The sequence below is a fragment of the Tachypleus tridentatus genome, chromosome 6 (assembly GCF_004210375.1).
Source record: "Tachypleus tridentatus isolate NWPU-2018 chromosome 6, ASM421037v1, whole genome shotgun sequence".
NCBI classification, from domain to species: domain Eukaryota; kingdom Metazoa; phylum Arthropoda; class Merostomata; order Xiphosura; family Limulidae; genus Tachypleus; species Tachypleus tridentatus.
The window spans coordinates 75,535,983-75,559,607 of NC_134830.1; the positions used below are offsets into that span (position 1 = coordinate 75,535,983).

The window sequence follows — 23,625 nt, forward strand, 5'->3', positions numbered from 1 at the left end:
ATGATCATAACCCGCCAGGATGACTAACAGGTAAGTTCAAAAACCACCGTCAGTCACCTGCAGTTGGCCTTTCCAGTCCTGGTTCCGGGTTATGTGTCATAGCAGCCATTATCAAAATGTAAAATAATAGAAGTTTTAAAAGACATATAGCAAAATCATAATAATGAGTAGCCAAATGTCCAGTAAAAAGGTAAAAGTTAAGTAAATGTAGTAAAATTTGTAAAAGTAAACAAAGGTAAAAACAAAACAGCAATTAAAAACAGAAAATTGCATAAAACTGATGTTGACATCCAGTCTATAAAGTTGTAAAGGACTTCCTGTAGCAGAATGGTAATGATCATAACCCACCAGAAAGACCAACAGGCAAGTACCAGAACCACCGTCAGTCACCATAAGTTGGTCTTTCCAGTCCTGGTTCCGGGTTATGTGTCATTATGGCCAGTACTAAAGGGTAAAGTAATAAAAGTTTAAAAGACATGCAGCAAAATTGGAATAACAACTCGCCAGGACGACTAATGGGTAGTTCAAATGGATAGTTCAAATAGCAGTGTTAGTCACCTGAAGTTGGCCTTTCCAGTCCTGGCCATTTTTCAATGTCAAATTGAACTAGAGAGAATGAAACTGTGAAAAGGGAACCACAATTAAAAAGGTGTAATGAATAAATATCCAAGACTTAAATGAGATTAAAAAGATTAATGGCCATTAAAAAACTAAAAATTTTATTAAGGTGGACAGAGTCACCATCATCAATAACACTGTCCAATGTTACAGATAAACTCTGAAAAAAAAACATGTTTAAAATAGTGCCATCATTGAGAGGTTTTGAATATCAGCGAGAACAGGGTGTGAACTAACGTGAAGCGATTCCAGGGCCAGTATAGAACTAAGCGAGTCAGCATAAATAGTGCAGTTTGAGTACTGCTCAGCTTCTATGTGATCCAGAGCAAGAGAAATGGCATACAATTCAGCAGTGAACACAGAAGCTGTAGAGAGGATTCTGCATGCAACAACCGAATCACAACAAACCATGGCAGAGCCACACAGTCACCTGATTTTGAACCATCTGTATAAATAGGAATGGAAGGATGGTTTAAAAGATGTTCAGCAAATAACAGACAGTATTTCCAATTGAGAGTGTCTGCTCTTCTCAGATGACTTAAAGGTAGGTCACATTTGGGGACTGTAAGAAGCCATGGTGGGAAGGGCTGACCTGTTGAATCTGCAATGTTATCCAAGGACAGACCCAAGTCATCCAATTGGGCCTGGATGCGAAGGCCAAACGGAGCAATGGCAGATTATCTCTTCTAGAAAAGTATGGCCCACCAAGGTAAAAAACACAACCCTATGTGGGATGCTTTGGTAAGGAATCAAGTTTCGAAGCATATAGTGAAGACTCTATTTATAAGTTTTGAACTGGGGAAGTGCAGAAAGCCCCTGTGCAAAGCCAAAGTTCTTGATGATGAATAGGGTCCAGAATCATTAGGGCCAATGGTCTGGCAAATCCATAAACCAGTGATTCATAGTTGAGTTTCAATTAAATAAGAGCACAATATATCCTTAGCACAGAACATCAATCTGCTCTCCAAGTGGTGAAAGAGAGAACACAGAGAATGTTCAGTGCTCTTGTACATTTGACCTGTAGCTGCTTGATGGGTGGTATAAAGGTCAGCTTGCAGTCAAGGATAAGCCCCAGGAACTTTGTCTCAGGGACCACAGGTAGCACAACTTCACCAATACAGAGTTCAGTATCAGGGTGAATACCCCGCTGGTGGCAAAAGTACATGCAAATGGTTTTAGGGAGAGAGAACTTAAAGCTGTTTGCTGTGGTCCACTTTATTAAACAATTGAGTGCAGTCTGTAGCTGCCACTTAATATACCTCACGTTCGACGACTGACAGGATATGTGAAAGTTGTTGACACAGAGCCCGTTTGCAATAGTAAGAGGGAGTTGTTCAGTGAGGGAGTTTATACTGAAAAGTGTGACACTCAAAACACAGCACTGAGGGACTCCAAGTTTCTGTAAGTAGGATTGGGAAAGTGTCAAACCCACATGAACTTGGAATCTCCTGTCCATTAAAGAATTTTTAATAAAAATGGGCAAATGGCCACGTAGCCTATATATATATATATATATATATATATGGTCTTGCAAAATGCCATACCTCCATGTTGAATCATAAGCCTTCTTGATATCAAAGAATATTGATACAAGATGTTGTTTGAGAAAGGCTTCTCTAACTGATGTTTCACATCGAATCAGTTGGTCCATGGTGAAGCTCTGTCGTCGGAATCCACACTGGGTGGGCGAGAGGAAATTGTTTCATTCGAGGAACCAAACAAGATGAGCATTAACCATCCTCTCTGAGGTCTAACAGAGACAGCTCATCAAAGCAATTGGACAGTAGTTTGAAGGAATCTTGGTATCCTTCCCAGGTTTAGAGAAAGGTAAGACAATAGCCTGGTGTCAGGCATCAGGAAAAACATTGTCCTGCAAGATCTGGTTAAAAACAATCAGAAGAATAGCAAGAAAAGTAGAAGATAGATGGTGCAGCATGTCATAGTGTATATCGGTCAAAGAATGTCAAAACATTGTTTGCTTCTCTATGTAGAATTTTCTCAACTCATACCAGCCATTTTTACATATGCATACAAGACATTTCAAAGTAAAAGAAAAAAAACATTCTCCTCGCATAAAAATGAGTTTCAGATACATGGTTGTCTCTCTGTACAACTAAAAGCTATCACCTAGAGTGCAACTTCTATGGAATTTTCTTGATAACTTACAAACTCACACTCATATACATATCTACAAGTACTGAACCAGTTTATGATGGAACTGTTACAATGCTGACAATATAATGGGTTCATAAGTCGTAATTTGAATAATAAGTTCATAATAAAATTTTCACTAAGTAAAATCTTGTTACTTTGATTCTGGAACATACTTAATTATCCAGAAATAACTGAGTAAATTTTGAACTAATGCAAAGAACTACTACCAGCAAAACAACTTTGTTTAACACACTTCTAATTTAAAAAAAGAAAAAAGATAAGAATATTAAATATTAAGCTATACTAAAAATGTGGTTTAACATTGAAACTTTTAAAAATGAAACCTCACCTTAGATAAGTAATAGTGTGTAATGAGTGGAACTATAACCAAAACCACAAGCAAGAGTCCAATAAGACGTGAAAGACGCATGGCAGTCAGCCAGTGGCAGAAAGAAGGTGTCTGCATAGTCCCAGTGCTTGGCAAGTCAACTACCATCTTTATATAAGAATATTCTCACGTCTCTTGGCACGTATGTAATTCTCCTCCTTATTAAAGATGATATCATCCTAGCTTCCTCACCAAAGCGACACTTCCTATAATTCCGATGTTTTGAGTTCTACATCTCTCAAAAACTGTCCATTTCCTGCTTCAATTATTCTATGCACAATTTGAAGCCTGTAAAAATATGTAGTTAATATAAAGTGAATATGTAAAATATTATCAAAAGTAACATTAATTTTTATGTTCCTTATTTTCAACTAAGTTATGAATGGTTTCCAGATTTTTTTTCCAGTAATTTTTAAATTTTTGAAAAATATATCAGCAAAAAATATTTTAATTGTACAAAAACATCTAAAGTAGTATACAAATTATCTCAAATATATTTAGCCAATTTAAAAACTTTCAAAGTTGTTTTTTGTTACAAATAACAGAAATGCACTTCAATGATGAATATTTATTAAGCAGTGTCTACACTCGTCATAAATAACAAGTTAATCTGTTGTTAATCTGTGTCCTCTACCTATTATATGCAGCTTACACTATTCGCTGTACTAAAAATAATATAATGTATGGAAAACAAATACTTGGAGCTTCAAAACTGTCCCTTAACACCTAAGAAACTTAATCCCACCTTTTGTTTTTCAAGAAATTATAATCATCCATTTTAAATTACTAGTCTCCACAATCCTACTGAAAGCCAGTAATTCCATAAGTAAATAAATCACATTGTTTGTACAATTAAGCTACCTTAACTAGATCCTACACTTTCTGCTTGTTTCCCCAGTATAGAAGTCATGGCAGTTATCACATTGTATTTTATAAATTATGTTGGTGTTGTGTTTGTCGGTGTAGTTTTTACACAGTATAGACTTTAGTTTTGTACCTGATTTTTTAATAAATATGGTATTTACTGGAATGTCATGTTTTTCTTATAAGTTTTTTTCAAATGTTGGTTATTTTTTTCACTGGTATTGGGAACATATGATATGCAATAGTATAAGATTTTGTAGTTTGTTGTATCTTGGGATTTACTGTTGTTTGTTGTTGATCTAGATGTGTACATATAATTTTTTTCATGGTTTTGTGAAGCGTTATTTTATTTTGTTAATTTCATTGTTAATTTTATTGGATGAGCATAGTTTTGTGGCTGTGTTTATTTGGTTTCTGAATATGCCAAGCTTTTGTTTTGTTTCATGTGCCGAGTCCCAGGGAATGTATAATCCAGTATGGGTGATTTTTCTGTGAATTTCTATTTTGAATTGTGTATCAGTTCAAGTGATTTTGAGGTTAAGAAATGCTATTTGGTTCTTCTGGTGATTGGTTTTTATTGTTTTGTTGGTGTTTTCACTCTACTCAAACTGAAAACATCTATTCACCTGAAAGACCTCCAAACAGTATCTTAAACAGCTTTTTCAAAGAATGTTCACACAAAACTGTCAACATAATTTCACAGTAAAATCTATAAAAAAAGATATTAATCCTATAAACAACTTAAAACAACATCAAAATTCTAAAGGCAGATAAAGACAATGCTATAGTTATAATGAACACAAATAAATACATTCAAAAAATGAATGTCTCTTCAAATACAAATTTAAACTACTAAACATAAATCACACAAAAACACATGAAAACCATTTAAACAAAAATACTACTACAAATGAAAAAAACCAACACAATCTCAGAAAACATTTATTCTTTTCTATGAAAGACCGACTCATGCACACCATAACTATACTGCACCTCCAAACCTCAAAAACCTGATTATCCACTATGAATCATTTAACTACAACTTCAGTAATTATATATCATGAGCATTTTCGAAATATGTAACATCAGCCAGCTCCTCAGAACTTTATACCCAAGACCCCAATGCATTGATACACATTCCCAGTAACCAATTAATAACCCTTATAAAACTCACTGCCACCAAACCTTTATGTTCAATAGCCAAAAATACCTACAAATAAATGGCCCAAGTATGTGGAATCCCGTGTCACCAGTTATAGCCAATATTTTTATGGCAGATATTGAATCACAAGCAATCAATTCAGCCTTACACCCACCCTTATACTGGTACAGGTATGTTAATGATATAATTGCTGGATTCACATCTACAGAGCACACAGTTATTTTTTTCAATCACATTAACTCAACACACCCCAACATTAAGTTCACCTGAGAACAGCAAAAATGAACCAAACAGCATTTCTTAACCTCAAAATCACTAGAACTGATACAAAATTCAAAACAGAAATCCACAGAAAAATCATCCATACTGGATTATACATTCCCTGGGACTCAGCACATGAAACAAAACAAAAGCTAAACATATTAAGAAAGCAAATAAACATAGCCACAAAACTATGCTCACCTGATAAAATTAACAATGAAATCAACAAAATAACACTTTATCAACATCAACAAATTTCCTCACAAAAACATGAAAAAAGTATACACACACACCTAGATCAACAATAAACAACAATACATCCCATGATACAGCAAACTAGAAAACCACATACTGCTGCATATGTTCTCGACATCAGCAAAAAAAATAACCACCATTTAGAAAACTTATAACACAACATTCCAGTAAAACACAAATTCATTCAAAAACCAAGTATAAAACTGAAGTCTGTACTATGTAAAAACTACAATGACAAACACAACACCAACATAATTTATAAAATACAATGCAACAACTGTCACGACTTCTATATTGCAGAAACAAACAGAAAAATGGAAACTAGATTCAAAGAACACAAAAAAACACCTTCACATATTTTTGAACACTGCAAATCAAATAAACATAACATAACCATAGAAAACACCCAGATATTAAGTAGGGAAACAAATATAAACAAATGCAAAATCAAAGAATCCCTACTTATGCAGTGACTAAAACTAAAATTAAACCAATATGAAGGAACACCTTTATACATATACCAATTAATAACCTAACATTCACCTGCAATGCCCCCTACAATCCCATACCTGTTTATACTCTCATCCTTAAGACGTGTCTGTCAATGGTCACATTCAAACTCTCTTTCTTGACCTGAAAATGACCTAGGAAAGTTGAAACATTGTTTTCTCCTTATCAATAAAAGTGTTAATATCCATGCCAGCTGTTCTGAGATACATTGGGCTTATTTGATTGGTTTCAAGATTAATTAACTTTGAAATCAAAAGAAAAGACAAAAAAAAGGAATTATAATGATTTCCACAAATAAAACATTTTCATCACATACAGCATTTGTACTGATTGTCCAATACCTATACAAATAAAAGATTGAAATGAATTTGCTAAGCTTATTATATGGTATATTTCAAAAAATGTTATTTTTTTTTAGTTTTTTATCATTTAGCTGTTGCAGATTGCAACTGATTGAAAAGATTAACCAGATAATTTTTTTTTTCCTATTTCTTTTTAAATCTAAAATGGTTTGAGCTCAAACCAAAGTTTGCAAAATTTACATAACTTTGAAGGAATGTAATTTATTTCCTAACATTAACTCATGGAAGTAATATCATCTCATATGGTATAAATCTTTCATATTTTTGATTTGATAAGACCAAACAAAATAATTTGATACTTAGAATTCAATCACACTTATATCTGTTGATTGTTCTAATCACCACTGGAGGTTTTCTGGTACAAAACTATATTAAATTCCTTAAAAATCCCAATAAATGCTGCAATTCAACCTCTTTCTCAAGGAAATAAAGGATGAGCACAACACTTCCAAAGAGGCTTATCCAGTGACCAATATGATGGAACTATAGTCTCTTTGAACTTACATACCATGTTCTGTAATTACAATCTAAAATCCTATAAGCCCTACAAATAACAACATACTCGTGGTTTAATCAACATACCAAGATTATTTTATTCTAAAACTGTTAAGATTATTCCCATCAAAATTATTACACTTATGTTTCAAGTTATGATACACCACATTAATTATCTTGAATTTATCACAACTAAAAGTTATCTACCATTTATTCGTACAATTCACAAAACAATAAGACTGTTTGTAAAATAGTAGTATCCTCATTACAGGCAGTAACAAACCAAGACCTTAATAAATCAGCAAATATAAGCAACTTACTGATTCCTCCTTCATCTGTGTAACAAATGTAAATAAACAAAGGACAATAGTCCTAACACTAAGCTCTGAGGTACCTCACTTCTGATACTAATCCAGTTTAACTGAACTCCATTTATAACAACCTCTGCTTTCTTCAATCTAGACATTTTTCAAGCCAATGAGTCAACTTATTCCCCCTTATATATACACACACACACACACACACACACACACACAAACAAACATACATTTGTATGCCCTATCATAAAATGCTTTCTAAAAATCCACATACACCAAATCTATACCTTTACCCACACCTACATAAGCACTAACCTCTTTAAAAGAAACAAAAATATTAGTGGACAACAAATGATGTTGGCTACTCAACAAAGCTTTAAACCAAATATAATTAATTTGAAAATATTCTATTACAATATTTTGAAAAAGTTTTCCCACTACTGATGAAAAGCTAATAGGCTCTTGGGAAAATTTTATCTCCGTGCTTGATGGAAAGGAGAAACATCTAATCTTCTATCACCTGCCCACTATTCAAATAGTTATATAAAAACTAATCAGGATAAGGAATATTGCTCAAATCTTCATTATTAGTAGCTAAAAAAGTAAAATAAAAGTAACTAGCAATCTCAAATCAACAGAAATGAGTCTTAATTTATTATTCCTGAAAGTCCTTACTCTCATTGTAACATTCTACTTACTTTCTATGTATTAACAAAATAACTTACTGTTCAGTTTTAAACTTTCAATCAGCTTTTGTCCTGTTACCCTTTTTTAAATGTCTGATATCCTACTTGATCAACACTCTTAATCAATAATTTCTTTAGTATTCTACCACAATAGTAAAACAGTAAATTTAAACTTCTTACATTTGTAATGCTTTTCATTATTTTCATTCCTTATATTCTTTGCAAGATAACCTGGTGTTTTACTTGCAGATATATTCTGCATCTTATAACATGTATACCTGTTTTGATCATTCAAATTTGCCAAAATTTATTGGTATGTTCAAATAATGAAGTTGACGAATTCACAATAGATAATACATGTTGCATCTCCTCAATTGGTTTGTCAAATTTGTACCCAAGTTCTTGTTTCTGACCTGCGCATGCAGTAAAACACAAACCTAATTAAGCAAAAATCATTTGCTTCCAGGTCTTTCCAAATTTCCACCCTTCACCATGTGTATATTGGAAGTTCATAATAAGTTTAAAACAGAACTATTCTTAGTAGGCTCCCAGATCAATCTGTAAAGAAAATCATCCTGAACAGTTTCTGAAAAACAGCTCCCTCATGGTTTGACTCTAAAATTTCCCAATCTATATACTTGATGTCAAAATTAAAATTAATTAAACCTCATTGTCAAAATCTTAATCTAACTGCAATTTTTCCAACTGATCCCATCAGTTTAATCTGATGGTCTGTCACAAATTTGAATTGAAAGCCTTCTTCTACATCCAGCAACAAAACATAAATGGGTTTAACCTCTTTGGAATTGTATTTGCAATCCTGAAATTCAACAGGATGTAACTCACATTTTTCATATAAAGCTGCTTCTACCCCTATTGAATAACCTGTAACTGTGTATTTCAAAGAAATTTCTTTCAGCAAAATTGTCCACATCTAAGTAGCTTTCATTTATCTCCATAACATAAAAAATATTTCATTCCAACTAGTTAATATAAGGTAAAGCATAACAGCTGGTAATTTATTAGAAAGTAAATCAATAAAATTAGGAAGTACCCATCTCTTGCACTGCATGTGCACTGTAAAAAAAGAAAAGTTTCACAAAAAATACTTTATTGTTTAGTAAAATTTAATACATGTTGATAACAGAAAATAATTTTAACTAGATTTAAAGTTGAGGGCTTTCAGTTAAAGCTATATAAAGTACATTCTAACTAATTCATGTGCATGTAGCAAACAATATGCCAATACAGCAAAAGCATAATGTCATGTAATTTTCTGTGATATACAAAATTTTTGAATTTTTTCTCCATAGCTTTTAAAATAAAGTCTACAATGATTGAAATAAATTTTACACACTTTACTGATCTACATTACAAATAAAAACTGGTAAATGAAATGGTAAGTTTAATAAATTATTATTATTTTAAACTCATTCAACAACTTCAATCAACAGACAAAAAGAAATTTATTCCTAAAAATTATAACCAAATATACCTTTAAAACAATAACTTCATTTATTACTATTTACATTACTGGAATAATATAAGATCTTAATGTCTTTGCCCTAAACTAAACCAAAATACTTTATCAAAAGTATTTAAAGTGATAATGAGTTACTTGGCTCTTTTATGCTGTCCCATTTTCAACTAACAGCCTACTATAAATACATGCAGAACAACATATATTCAGCCCTAATCTCAGAAATACTTACTCCAAAGCAATTCCACATTAATAATGAAAAGATTAATGAATTTTACTATTATATCAATTCTAGATCTTAATATTTACGTAGATTCTTCAATACTGTTTTTGTACAACAAAAACTGTTTGAGAATATATTTTAGAATGAAATAACTAAAGCCATCATCATAAAATAACTGCTCAATAAGATATTCATTGCTCAAAACATATTTCATACACTAAGAAATAGATGTACAGAAATAAACTGAAAACCTTGTCAAGAAACTATGATGTACAAAATTCAGTTTTATGATCATGTTACTGCCTAGTATCAAGTATTGGAAGTCTGATATTTCATAAAAGGTTTAAAACGATTTTTTGAAACATTTCTTGCAGTATCAAAACATCAGCAAAACATTTCTTTAGAAAAAAAAAACAACAGATCTTGTATATAAATGATAAACTAATATCATTAAATGAAAGAACAATAAACATCCATTAAAACACCTAAAGTAACCAGTGGCAGATTTAAGGTTCTGTGGGCTCAGAGGATAATAAACTCTGTGGGCCCTACATCTCATGCAATTTTACATAGAATAAAATTATCAGTGGGCCCCCATTCAGACAATGTGCCCTGGAGCCGACCTGCTCTAGCTCCTAAATACACCACTGAAAGTAACATAAATTTAAAGTTACACTTGAATTACCCTGTAATTTTGACTTTTTTTGTAATACTAATATTTAATTTGTACCCAGAATAATTTAAACCTAACAAGGTCGAAATGTTGTTCTTTGAATTTGATTATTTAATGTTTCAGTGCTTCATACATTAACAGAGTAACTAAACTAAGTCTTTTATGCAGTTAGGAATATGATAGTTTACTGTACTTCATACAATAACATAGTGTCCTGTCTTTGAACAGTTAGGTATAGGATGATTCACTGGGTTATACTGAAGCTGCAAGTGTAATACGAGGTTAAATGAAACATACGTACCGTTAAGTAATCCTACAACTACTATACTAACACTATTAGACAATTACTATTTTAAGTACTTACCATTCAAATGAAGAGACGATATCAAGTAATGGATAACTAGTCCCGTATAAGGTAAAAAGCCTAATAGTATTAGTAATTTACTTTTCAACTTGATAGATGAATACGAATAGTAGATAAAATTTGAATTACGAAAAGAAAACTCGTTTTTGATTTTATGGTTATTTATTATTACGAATATCAGTTTTTCGGAATTTATCACTTTAATTAACTTTAAGAAAAAACAACAACATACAAATAAAAATCACTTTTTAAAGAAATCACACTTTAAAACCACAGTTGGAGTACAGGCTTTACACTAAACGTAACAAATGTTAACAGCCTATTTTTCGTTTTATTCTTGTTTCGTTCACAACTAATCTACTGTTAGCTTGATCACAACCCTAAATTTTATAATATTTTAAACTCTTTTGGTGGAGCACTGTGATAAACAGAAAATAAAATGTTTTACGTAGCCATTTTGTGCCAAAGATACAGATGCCGGGAATATTTCACCAGAATAAAACCTTGCCATACTACTCTGTTAATATTTTCAGAAGTAATTGCTCACGAACATGAGGTTACCTATTAGATTTTCTAAAAGCATTTTATAAGACTTGTCATAAAATGTTTAAAAATTATCTCGATACTTGTGGGGATAAGTTGATTTGTCAGATTAAAAAATGGCTGGATTGTTATAAAAGGAGTTCAGTCAACATAGATTAATTTAATAAGTGAGGCTATTCATGGTTCACTGATAGACTTTTTTTCTTTTCTTTTATTAACATCAACGCAAGAGATGAAAGAAAGGTCATTAAATTGCTTACATTTGTTGATAATGTTGAGTGAGGTCTTGGTATTGCTGACAAGGAGTGAATACTATTCCTTCACAAAAGCATCTAAATTATTTAGTGGTGTGTGTTTAGTGTGTGTTTTCTTTTAGCAAAGCAACATCGAGCTATCTGCTGAGCCCACCGAGGGGAATCGAACCCCTGATTTTAGCGTTGTAAATCCCTAGACATATCTATTTTAAATCATACTATGTATTATAATTTACATCGGACAAGCTTCCAATTTATTATATTACATATTACAATTTAAAATAGTCTAAAACTGAGTTAAATTGTAATTTATATTTAGAAGTTAATTGGATGTAGATATTATCAAATTTCTAATAGTTGCCAACAATCTGACTTATCAGCACAATTATATTTAAATATACAAAACAACAATACAATTCATAATAACGGTTATTACAAATAATGATTTACATACAAATGATTTACAAACAATACCAAGTTTTATATCTGATTTGAAACTGAATATTTCATTGATAGTTCACAATGAGCGAATTACTTTTGAGATATTTTTACACTTCGCTAAAGGCTATCTAGCTAGCTGTCTATTTTTGGCTGTCGTTTAAAAGCTGACTTTTCTCATAGAAATACTATCGTCCAATGTTAATTCACTGAAGTTAAAAGGTTTGTAATGGTCGAAATATATAAACGTTCTTGGTCAAGTATTTATAGTTTTCCAACTAACAAGCGTTAATCACAGTTAGAGTTTACGAGGTTTATAGTATACTAATCGTAGAAAACCAACAATATAATCTCGGCAGATCGATTTGTAAACTTTATTGCGAGGTTCTCGAAATCAGTGATGACGAGAAAATCCACTTGCATAGAAAAATAAATATGTAAAACGGCTGGTTTGGGTTGAGAAATTTTTTATGAAGTGGAACGAACAACGTTTCGACCTTCTTCGGTCATCATTATGTTCACAAAGAAAGAAAAAGGTAACTGACCGATAGCTGACCACATGTTTGAAGGGAGTTATGTAACTGAGTGTAGGAATGTAGAGAGCGTGCTTAGATGTTTGAATATATATATATTTAATATACGTATAAAAGTGTTCCTTTGTATTGGTTTATTTTTGGGTTGAGTTGTTGTATAAGTAAGGCTTCTTTAATTTTGCGTTTGTTTAAGCTTGTTTCTTTATTTAGTATTTGGGTGTTTTCTATGGTTATGTTGTGTTTATTTGGTTTGCAGTGTTCGAAAACGTGTGGAAATGACTTTTTGTGGTCTTTGAATCTGGTTTCCATTTTTCTACTTGTTTCTCCAATATAGAAGTCGTTGTAGTTACCACATTATATTTTATAAATAATGTTGGTGTGTGTTTATCAGTGTAGTTTTTACACAGTATAGATCTTAGTTTTGTGCCTGGTGTTTGAATTAATTTGGTATTAACTGGAATGTCGTATTTTGTTACCCGTTTTTGACAAATGTTGGTTATTTTTCTGCTGATGTCGGGAATATATGGTATGCAGCAATATATGGTTTCGTGATTTTTAATTCGTGGGATATATTTACTTTTGTTAGTTGATTTTGCTTTTTTGTCTAGGTGTGTGCGTATAATGTTTTCTACAGTTTGTGGAAGAAACTTTTGATGTTGATGAAGTATTGTTTTATTTTGTCTAATTCGTCGTTAATTTTATCTTGTGAGCATAGTTTTATGGCTGTGTTTATTTGGTTTCTTCGGATGTTGAGTTTTTGTTTTGTTTCATGTGCTGACTCCCAAGGAATATATAGTCCAGTATGGGTGATTTTTCAGTGGATTTCTGTTTTAAATTATGTATCGATTCTTGTAATTTTGAGGTTAAGAAATGATATTTGATTGCTTTCTTCCTGTTCACATGGCTTGGCATGACCTAGAGGGTTAAGGCGTGCGCTTCGTAATCTGAGGGTCGCGGGTTCGCGCCCGAGTCGCGCCAAACATGCTCGCCCTCCCAGCCGTGGGGGCGTTATAATGTGACGGTAAATCCCACTATTCGTTGGTAAAAGAGTAGCCCAAGAGTTGGCGGTGGGTGGTGATGACAAGCTGCCTTCCCTCTAGTCTCACACTACTAAATTAGGGACGGCTAGCACAAATAGTCCTCGAGTAGCTTTGTGCGAAATTCCAAAACAAACAAACCTGTTCACATGTGAAGTTAATGTTGAGATGTATAGAGCTAATGTGATTGAAAAAAATTAAGTGTGTGTTCTGCAAATCTGAATCCTGCAATGTCGTCTACATACCTGTACCAGTATAGTGGTGGATGTAATGCTGTGGTAATTGCTTGTGTTTCAACTTTTGTCATAAAAATATTGACTAGAACTGGTGATTCTGGGTTGCCCATGCTTAGACCATTTTTTGTATTCATCGTGGTGAATTCTATGAGGGTTGCTAATTGGTTGTTGGGAATGTCTATTAATGGGTTAGGGTCTCGGATATAGAGGTCTAAGGTTATCTTGCAGGCTTTAGCGGTTGGGACTTCTGTAAAGAGGGATATAACATCGATACTGGCCATTAAGACTTTATGAATAAGTTGATTAAGATTAGACTTGAAATTAAAAGAGTATTTGATGAATGAGCTAGCTGATGTTACATATTTGGAGAATGTCCATGCTATGTATTTATCAAGATTGTAATTAAACGATTCATATGTGGATTATTGTTCGTAATGGACAATTCGGTTTATGAGGTTTGGTGATGTCGTATATTTGTGGTGTGCGTGAGTCGGTCTTGCGTAGATAGGAATAAAATATTTTTGAAATTGTGTTGGCTTTTTTAATTTTTAATAGTATTTTGTTTAGTTGTTTTTCGTGTGTCTCTGTTGGATTTATGTGTATTGGTTTAAATGTGTTTGTGTCTGCTAAGATGTTCTTCATTTTTGAATGTATTCATTCGTGATCATTATAACTATAGCGTTTCCTTTTTCTGCTTCTAGAATTTTAATGTTCTTAGCTTGTTTCAGGCTTTTAATGGAATTAATGTTTCTTTTTGTAAGGTTGTTTTTTAGTTTTTTGTTTTGTGAAATTATGTTGATGGTATTTTGAGAAAATTATTTGAAAAAATCGATTAAGATGCTGTGTTATGTGTTTCTGGAAAATATTAATTTTTAATTTTTACTGGGAAGTTTGGCTGTTGGATGTCAATAAAATTGTCGAAGTTGTCTTCTTTCTGTTGGTTGTTTTCGGTTGTTTTTTTCTTTTGTTTTCTGTGGAAAGTATCACAAGTCTCCTGGCTAACGCAAACGCAAAGTAACGTGGCAGGGGTTTAGTTTAGAGAGAGAGAAATCTGAAGAATTCTCTCTCCAACTGGGGTGATCAGGAACGTTGTGGTTCCTCTTCTTCCTCTCTCGTGAAAGATTATTGAAATTGGCATGGGGTTTTTGCCTTTCTTTTATTTTGACTCTTTTTAGGAGAAGGAGTGAGTTTAGTCATAATACTGATGAGAGAGACAAAAGTAGCACCGAAGAGACCAGCCGGGCCAGAGCCCAAAAAGCAGATGTCAAAGTAAATAGCCTTGGCTGGGATCTAAAGATCCAATGCCTAAGATTTGGCTGTGGGAGGAAACGGAAGTGCCCTGAGAAAAATTCACTTTCACAGGACAGGCGCCGAAAGATTTGCCTGTCCTGTGCTCGAGACCTGAAAAAGAAAATACATAATATTTACGCGAGTTTTGCCCTTTAAGTACTTTGTTGTGTGATTTGTAATTGCTGAAATATGTTATATGATGAAATACATTTGGTTGGTGCACTGGCTAATTTACATAGTGATGCAGTTAGTTTGTTTCTGTGTTCTGCTTTTAAATAATATTTGTATGACATTTCTGTTAGTCTGTTTCTAAGAGTTGGTAAGTTACTGATTTGGTGTATATAATTTACGGGAGTGTATGGTGGTAGTCTGTATGCTGCTCTTAGTATTTTGTTTTGTTGTACTTGGATTTTCTGAAGTGTGTTATTTGACATATTATATGTGACTTGACATCCATACTCTATTAACGGACGGATGTAAGCCTTGTATATTTGAATAATGGCATTTGGTGAGCGGTTTGAGTGTTTGCTAGTTAGTCATTAAATGTAAAATGTGTTTTTTGATTGATGAGTGTATGCTGTTAACATGTTTTTTCCATGTTAGTCTTGTGTTGAAAGTGATGCCAAGGAATGTGATGTGTTTGTTCATGTTAATGGACGTATTTCCGAGTGAGAATTTTACTTTTTCTAGAGTTTTTTTTGTCTTTTTAGTTTTCTGTAAAAGGTGATTGTTTCTGTTTTGGTTGGACTTAAAACCACTCTCCACTTGTTACTCCAGTTCGAGACATTGTTTAGTGATTCTTGCACGCGAGACATGGCCATTACTGGGTTTCTGGAGGTACTCCAGATAGCAATGTCGTCTGCGTATTGCGAATTATGAGTGTATCTTAAGTTGGGGGAAAGGTATATCGCTGACAAAAATAATATACAGTAGTGGAGAAAGAACTGATCCTTTGGGCACTCCTGCAGTTATTTTGAAAGACTTGGATATAGTTTCATTGACTTTTACTTGTGCTGTTCTATCTGTTAGGAAGTTTGATATCCATTTAATAATAGTGGGATTTATTTTAAATGTGTTAATTTGCACTTAAAGGCGTTGTGCCATACGCTGTCAAATGCTTTTTTAACATCTAAAAATACACCTTCAGTTATCTGGTTGTTATTAAAAGTTTTGTAGACTGATTCGGTGTGTTGTGTGTGGTGATCTGTTGTTTGTCTGTTTTTCCTGAAGGCATTTTGAGATTCCGGAAGGATATTATTTATTTCACAGAAATGAAGAAGATGGTTTGAGATAATTTTTTCCATCAGTTTGCCAAGGCAACTTAACAGACGGATGAGACGGAAATTATCTGGATTTGTTCTGTTTTTTGTTTTTTTTTTTAATCGTGGTAATGATGGCTTTTTTCCATGTGTCGGGGTAGTAACCAGTTGTTAGTGAGATATTCATGATGCTTGTGAGGTGTTGTAATAAGAGAGTAGAGCCTTTTTTGAGAATAATGTTTGGTATTTGATCATGTCCGGGGGAAGTGTTTTTCAAGTTTTTGATGTTAATTTTAAGTTCAATGATGGTAATTTTCCTGTTGATTGAACTTGAGTATCTTTCTAATGTCTCGTCAGGGAATTGTGATGTGAATGAAGATTGATTTATGTTTATGAAGTTGTTGGTGTTGTGTGTTAAAGTCGACTGAATTTAAGTCACCGAAGGAGGATTCGTAGTAGTCGACTAATAGGTCGGCTTTCTCCGAGTCCGACCTTGCGATTATGTTGTTGTGTGTGATGTGTTGAAGGAAGTAATTTGTGTTTTTGTTGGAAAAAATACTCTTAAATTTTTCCAAACGTCTTTTGGATTGTTTTTGGTTTTTTCCAAGTTTTTACAAAAGTTTTGCCAATTAATTTCTTTTGTTATTTTAACTTGTTTTTTTAATTTTTTGCATTTGTTCTGTTAATCTGTGTTTTGATAGACGGATCGTGTGTTATAAAGTGTGTTCGTCTTAATTGCCTACGTTTGAGTATTAGTGCATGAATTTCCGGTGTTAGAGTCCATTGATTATGTGAGTGTTTTTTCTTTGTTTTAGGGATTGTGTTTTTAATGGCTTTGTGTATGCCTTCTTTTACTTGATTAGCATAGTTGTCTAATTCTGTTTTGTTGTTAGCATGTTCAGTTGAGTCGGGTAGATAGGAATCTAGTGAAGCGTTAAACGAGAGCCAATCTGTTTTGGTGTACGTGTACACTGAGGGAGTCACGTACCTCGCAGCAGGGTGGCGCGGGTGAATTATGCAGGAAATGGAGAAATGGTCACTGGTGATTTCATCATGTACACTAAAATTAGAGATTATGTTTACTGTTTCCTTCGGAGCTATGATGAAGTCGAGTACGTCGTATGAGCCGTTAGCGGCTGAAAAATGTGTAGATGTGTGGTCGTTTATTAGGTGCATGTTGTTTGTAGAAAGAATGTTTTTTTTTTATAATTGACCCTCTATGTGTGTTTCTGTTTCCTCTTAATTCTGTCCCCGATGATAATTGGTTTTGGATTACGATTAACACATTTCTGTAAGAAGTTAATGTCGATGTCTTTTGAAGGTAAACAATATAAGGCTAGGATTGGGATTGTTAGCCGGTTGTTAAAATGTATGTTACAAAATATAGTTTCATTTATGCTTGATTTAAAAGAATCTTCTGCAGCGATTAGATGTGATATTTCTATACTGAAATAAGCTATTATGCCTCTATTGTTTTCGAAATAGGGTATATTGTATGTAATGATTCCGGGGGATTGTGGTGTTTTGTTTCTCTGTGCAAAGTGTTTCCGAAATTATGATAATGTTGGCATTTATATGTTTGTTTATGCTGTAAATTTCTGTTGTTTGCATCTTAGTTTTTCTAGCTGCATACCATATATTCCCGACATCAGCAAAAAAATAACCAACATTTGGCAAAAACTAGTAACAAAATACGACATTCCAGTTAATACCAAATATATTCAAAAACAAGGCACAAAACTAAGGTCTATACTGTGTAAAAACTACACTGAAAAACACCACACCAACATTATTTATAAAATACAATGTGATAACTGCCACGACTTCTATATTGGAGAAACAAGTAGAAAAATCGATACCAGATTCAAAGATCACAAAAAGTCATTTCCACACTTTTTCGAACGCTGCAAACCAAATAAACACAACATAACCATAGAAAACATCCAAATAATAAATAAAGAAACAAGCATAAACATACGCAAAATTAAAGAAGCCTTACTTATACAACAACTCAAGCCCAAAATAAACCACCACAAAGGAACACTTTTATATCTATATTAATAAATATAATCAAACATCTAAGCACGCTCTCTGCATTTCTACATTTAGTTACACAGCTCCCTTCAAACATGTGGTCAACTATCGGTCAGTTACCTTTTTCTTTCTTTGTGAACCTGACGATGACCGAAGAAGGTCGAAATGTTGTTCACTCCTCTAAATAAAAAAATTTTCTCAACTCAAACCAGCCGTTTTACATTTATACTTTGAGGTTTTCGAAATTTCAGTTGGTTGGCAATAATATTTTACTTACGCACACATTAAATTATTGATTCTTACATTTGATAATCATCTACAAATTTTGGGAATAAGCGGAAATTTTGCAATATATATTTAACTCGTAATCTAAGGGTCGTGGATTCGAATCCCCGTTGCATCAAACATGCTCACCCTTTCAGCCATGGGCGCGTTGTAATGTTACTGTCAATCCCACTATTCGTTGTTAAAAGAGTAGACCGAGAGTTGGCGGTGGGTGGTGATGACTTGCTGCCTTCCATCTAGTCTTACACTGTTAAATTAGGGATGTCTAGCGCAGATAGCCCTTGCGTAGCTTTGCGCGAAATTTAAAAAACAAACAACTATAAATATATATTTAACTAAAACAGACATCGATATTGAAATAAATGTATAACAGCAATTCCGTTACAATTATAATAAATATATATTTAACTAAAACAAACATCGATATTGAAATAAATATATAAAAGCAATTCCGTTACAATTATAATAAATGCAAGATATTACATGTGAATTATCATAATTTGACTTATGATGGAAATAGCCTTAATAGTGTTATGTGAGAAAGGTACCTAGCGTTTGGGTGGATCAGCTTATTTAATTAAGTTCTCCAAGCAGTGTGTTGCGAGTAAAAGTAGAGAAAATGAGATTTTAGTTTGTATTTACAGAAATGCTCATTACCAGTCTAAAAAAATACATTATCTGATTGTATATGTCACTGGTTATGTTTGTGTGCTTTATTATAACAAAGCCACATCGGGCTATCTGTTAAGTCCACTGCACTGGTTAAGCCTCATTTGAAGTATTTTGTTCAGTCTTGAGCTCCTTACTTTAAGAAGAGCATTGAATTGTATGAAAATGGTTCAGAGGCGGGTTACTATGTTGATATCTTGAAGGCAAAACTTATCATACCATGACATTTTTAGATTTCTTAAACTGTTTTCTCTTTCAAGAAATGAAGACTTTGATTGTGTGTCATTCTTGTATTTCATTTTGTTAAGAGAAGAGATAGCTCAGATGCATTAATTTTTCGACTGACTGGTGAAAAGAGTAGAATAAGAAAATAAATATATACATTTCAGTCAGTATTAGTCATCTTGAGGTTAGACAGTTTTACTTTTCTTACTGGGTGGCTGGTCTTTGAAATGAGTTGCTTTCAAATGTGGCGGATTTATTAAATTTAATGGAGTTTTATGAACAATTTGATGAATATTTATATGATAACGGTTGGCTTTGAATTTTATGTTTGGTAATTTAACAGACTGGATAAACTTTATATACAGACCTTGTTGTCCTTGAAAGATATATGTTAGGTTAGACATTTGAATTTATTTGACATAAAAGTGTTTTCAATATGAACATTATATACATAAACATACTTTCTGTTTTACAATAACTTAAGCATTTCTCACAATCCTATACATACATTCCAACAGTTAACAACTAAAAATGTCATTAAAGTTATTTTGTTAGTATTACAATTCAAATAGCCTTGAAAGTGAGTTAAATTGTAATAATCGAAATGTTCCTTATTTATAATATTTGCCAACAAGGTTGATGCACACAATTTCTTTCTTCTTTATACAAATATATTTTAATATACAAACAATAAAACAATTTACAATGGTGGTTGTTACACTAATGATATATATACTAAATGTTTACAAATTACAAAAATTTAAAGTCTCCTATGTAATCTACAACTTGATTGATAAATTATAGAGGGTACATTTCGAGTTATTGTAAATACAATTCACTTAACCAGAAGTTAGCTAACTCTGTATACTTCTTTCCTCGCCAGTCACACGTCGAGCTTTCTTACCAATGAAATAGTGTAAAGTTTTTGTGAAAATATTAATGTCAGATGTGCATTGTTAAATGATTTGTTATGTTTGAAATTTATAAACGTTTCTTGTCAGATATTTGAATTTCCAGAGTAGTAAGCGTTAATTACAATTACAGCTTCAGAGGTTTATAGCATATCAAGTACGGCAAACCAATAATACACACTATCTCTTTTCGAGTCGTGTTGGTTACATTTATAGGCGTGAGGAGAGTTTATAGAAATTTTAGCTTGCATAAAAATACTGACGATACATTAGTATTTACGTACACATATGCTGTTGATTCTTATACTTGAGAATCTTCTATAACTTTCGTGAATAGGCGAGAAAATCGCAATATAGATTTAACAGCATAATTTATGTTCATTGCTAAATATAAATTTAACTTAAACAAAAATAGATATATAACAGTAAATCCATCACACATTGCATTTTAAGGTTTACTACAAACAAAGGTTTAATTGATATTACTGTGAACATAGTTAGGAAAAAATACTTTACAAACTTCCAAAAAGTTACAATAAAAGTAGATTGTGCTCAAATTATGAATCCGAGTGTTCATGGTTTGCGGATCGTTACCCGCAAGAACACATACTTGTACACTGAGGCTGTGTATAAACCATAAATATTAGGAGCGAAACCCCTATTCAGTCGTTCAAGAATTGACTATTGTTACCGTTGACTAGCTGTCTATCCTATAATATATCGATTCAAAATTAACGAACAACATACAACGACAGATTCTTCTGCACATACATTATTATTGATTAAAGAAGAAAACGCAAATATTGTGTTATACTTTCAGCATAACTTATTATAGCTACACTATGATTGATAGGTACAAAGCGATGATGAAACATCACAAGAACACCGGAACGACATTAACGATAAAAATAGTGTTACAGCTGTTTTCCTTAAAAAGGACAAGAAAACTGCAATTTTTTACTGCACTGCCGAAACTGTTTCAGTCTAGGATGATATTGATGTACTGTGCAATCCAGATTATTGAAAGATTTCCGATCTTCCTTCAAGTAAATCTGATGGTGGAGAAGTGTATGTATATCTCCTACTGATGTGGCTTCTCATGAAGACTGGACATGTGGTGCAATTTCGTCAATATGCGTTGGAGTTATAAACCAACTGTTTAAATTTCTTAAAGTAAGACAAATATATTATGCCTTAAGACATGGAAATGTTTGTTATCGTCATTCCTTTACCTTAATTAATACTCAGACCAACTGTAACGCGTTACTTCATGACAGTGGTGACCATAATAAGGTCGTAAAGAAGTCTCACGGCAACAGAAAAGTAATTTGGATGGAATTTACTGTAAAACTTTTTCATCCACACTCAATGCAATGATTCATGAAGTGCGAGACAAACTAAAGCAAGTGTACAGAAAATTGGTAGGAAAGACATGCCTTCTATGTCATGTACAATCGTTATTGTCAAAGTCTTCAAAAGAGAACAACCCACTCGAAGTAAAAATATATTCTCAAGACGGCTTATATGGATATTAAAAGTTTAATTAAAATAAAGTACATAACAACGTTTCTACCTTCTTAGGTCATCTTCAGGTTATCAAAAAGAGTTTGAAAATTAAGCAAACTAAGAAGGTCAAAAAGTTGTTCTGTAATTTATTTTAATTAAAGTTTTAATTCCTATACCAGCCGTCTTGAGATGATAAATCAATTTAAAAATGACAAATGAAAACACCATTTGTATAATAATGATGTGTATGCTGCTTGTGAAACAGCTTGTATGTATGGCAATAGCAGCTGAAGTCTGATTTTTTTTGTAAACTTTAGTATACCAAGCTTAGGAAATAAATTGAGAAGCATTGTCTCCAAATGTTCCCTTGATCTGTATTTGGGATACCTTACTAATTTTAATTGTGGCGATTTTTATGTTAATGTCCTTTTCAGACATATAGGTTTTAAATAGAGATCTATTATTCCCATTGCATTTATCTTGCACAACAACAAAGAGATAGAAATACACTTAGCTTTCTTTGAACGTCTGGAAAACGTATTTTCCTTTGTACATGAACTTTCGTTAATTATTCTTATTGACAGAGAGAAGTCTATCGACCTCGCAACTGATAAAAATTTTCCTAAGTAGAACTTCAATTGCTTGAATCATATTCTTAAAGACATGAAACATTAGTTATGTAAACGATAAGGAACGACAGCTGATTAATAATGCTAAGTTAATTATGTTTTGCGCCTACTTAACTGCCCAAATTTGGAAAAATATCACATAAAATATTCTGAGAAAATAGTTTGCTGGAGCAATGGCTTTTATTAGTATAACAGATATAATATTCACGACATTATTGTTAAAAAACAAGATGATGGCTTTAGAAAAAGCTCATGCTCATGCTTCTGGTAGCGGCATATCAATCAATTCTTCAAAAAGCTCAATACACAACTTAAAAGAATGCTTGATTTAAAAAAAAATTAAAATTAATGACTTGTTTCTAGCTGGTGTATTTTTCCAAACTTTTTATAAAGAGTTATTTTGTAGTCAGTATGATATGAGTGATTAGAATATTGAGAAAAAAGATTGCAAAAGAAGCAGGGAAACTATTCATCGCGAAACTTTTGGGTTACTCTTTTACAAATTAATATTGGGATTGGTCGTACTTTATAACTTCCTCATGGATGAAAAGACAAGTCTTTTTTTGTTAAGAGGGAGGGGGATTCCAATCCATGATCCTCACATTATGAATCAACGCTCTAACTATCTAGCCATGTAGAACCGATAAGCAAAGCATAAAAGTCGCTATATTTGTCTTTATTTTCGTCAGTTGTTTGAGACAAATAAGTATATCATAGGCTTTTATTTTCTATGTTTTAAATGTTATGCATATGTATCTAAATCATTTTTACAGTACAACATTTCTGTTTTATTATTTTCAAACAAAAATTTCAGTTTTTAACGATCTTTCATTTTACACACGATTCCATAATTTTTATTCTACTTTTCTTTTCCTGTCGAATCACTAACTCATTGCAGAGAAAAAATATTATTGAGTAAAGGTACTTTGATGAGTAATCATTATATGGTATTCCGAGCAATATC

General features: G+C 32.6%; 1 protein-coding gene and 1 long non-coding RNA gene across 6 annotated transcripts in view; one reads left to right on the plus strand and one right to left on the minus strand.

Moving 5' to 3' along the window:
• Positions 1 to 11,639, minus strand: part of botv (exostosin like glycosyltransferase 3) — a 55,446-nt gene extending 43,807 nt beyond the window's left edge. Inside the window, exons 1-3 of one of the 5 annotated variants that reach the window (XM_076505581.1) lie at positions 10,813 to 11,457; positions 6,272 to 6,335; positions 3,122 to 3,448 (exon numbers count right to left, since the gene is read on the minus strand). In XM_076505581.1, coding sequence (XP_076361696.1) covers positions 3,122 to 3,268 — 147 coding nt within the window. In that variant the 5' untranslated portion in view covers positions 3,269 to 3,448; positions 6,272 to 6,335; positions 10,813 to 11,457. Of the gene's footprint in view, positions 1 to 3,121; positions 3,449 to 6,271; positions 6,347 to 7,389; positions 7,531 to 10,812; positions 11,458 to 11,615 lie in introns of those variants that run through there. The other 4 variants (XM_076505580.1, XM_076505582.1, XM_076505583.1 and 1 more) reach the window with 4 other exon arrangements.
• A 5,451-nt stretch (positions 11,640 to 17,090) lies between these two features.
• On the plus strand, positions 17,091 to 21,729 carry LOC143254585 (uncharacterized). Its single transcript, XR_013030270.1, has 2 exons — positions 17,091 to 17,193; positions 21,380 to 21,729. It is a non-coding gene; the product is annotated as an uncharacterized LOC143254585 (long non-coding RNA).
• Positions 21,730 to 23,625: the final 1,896 nt, after the last annotated feature.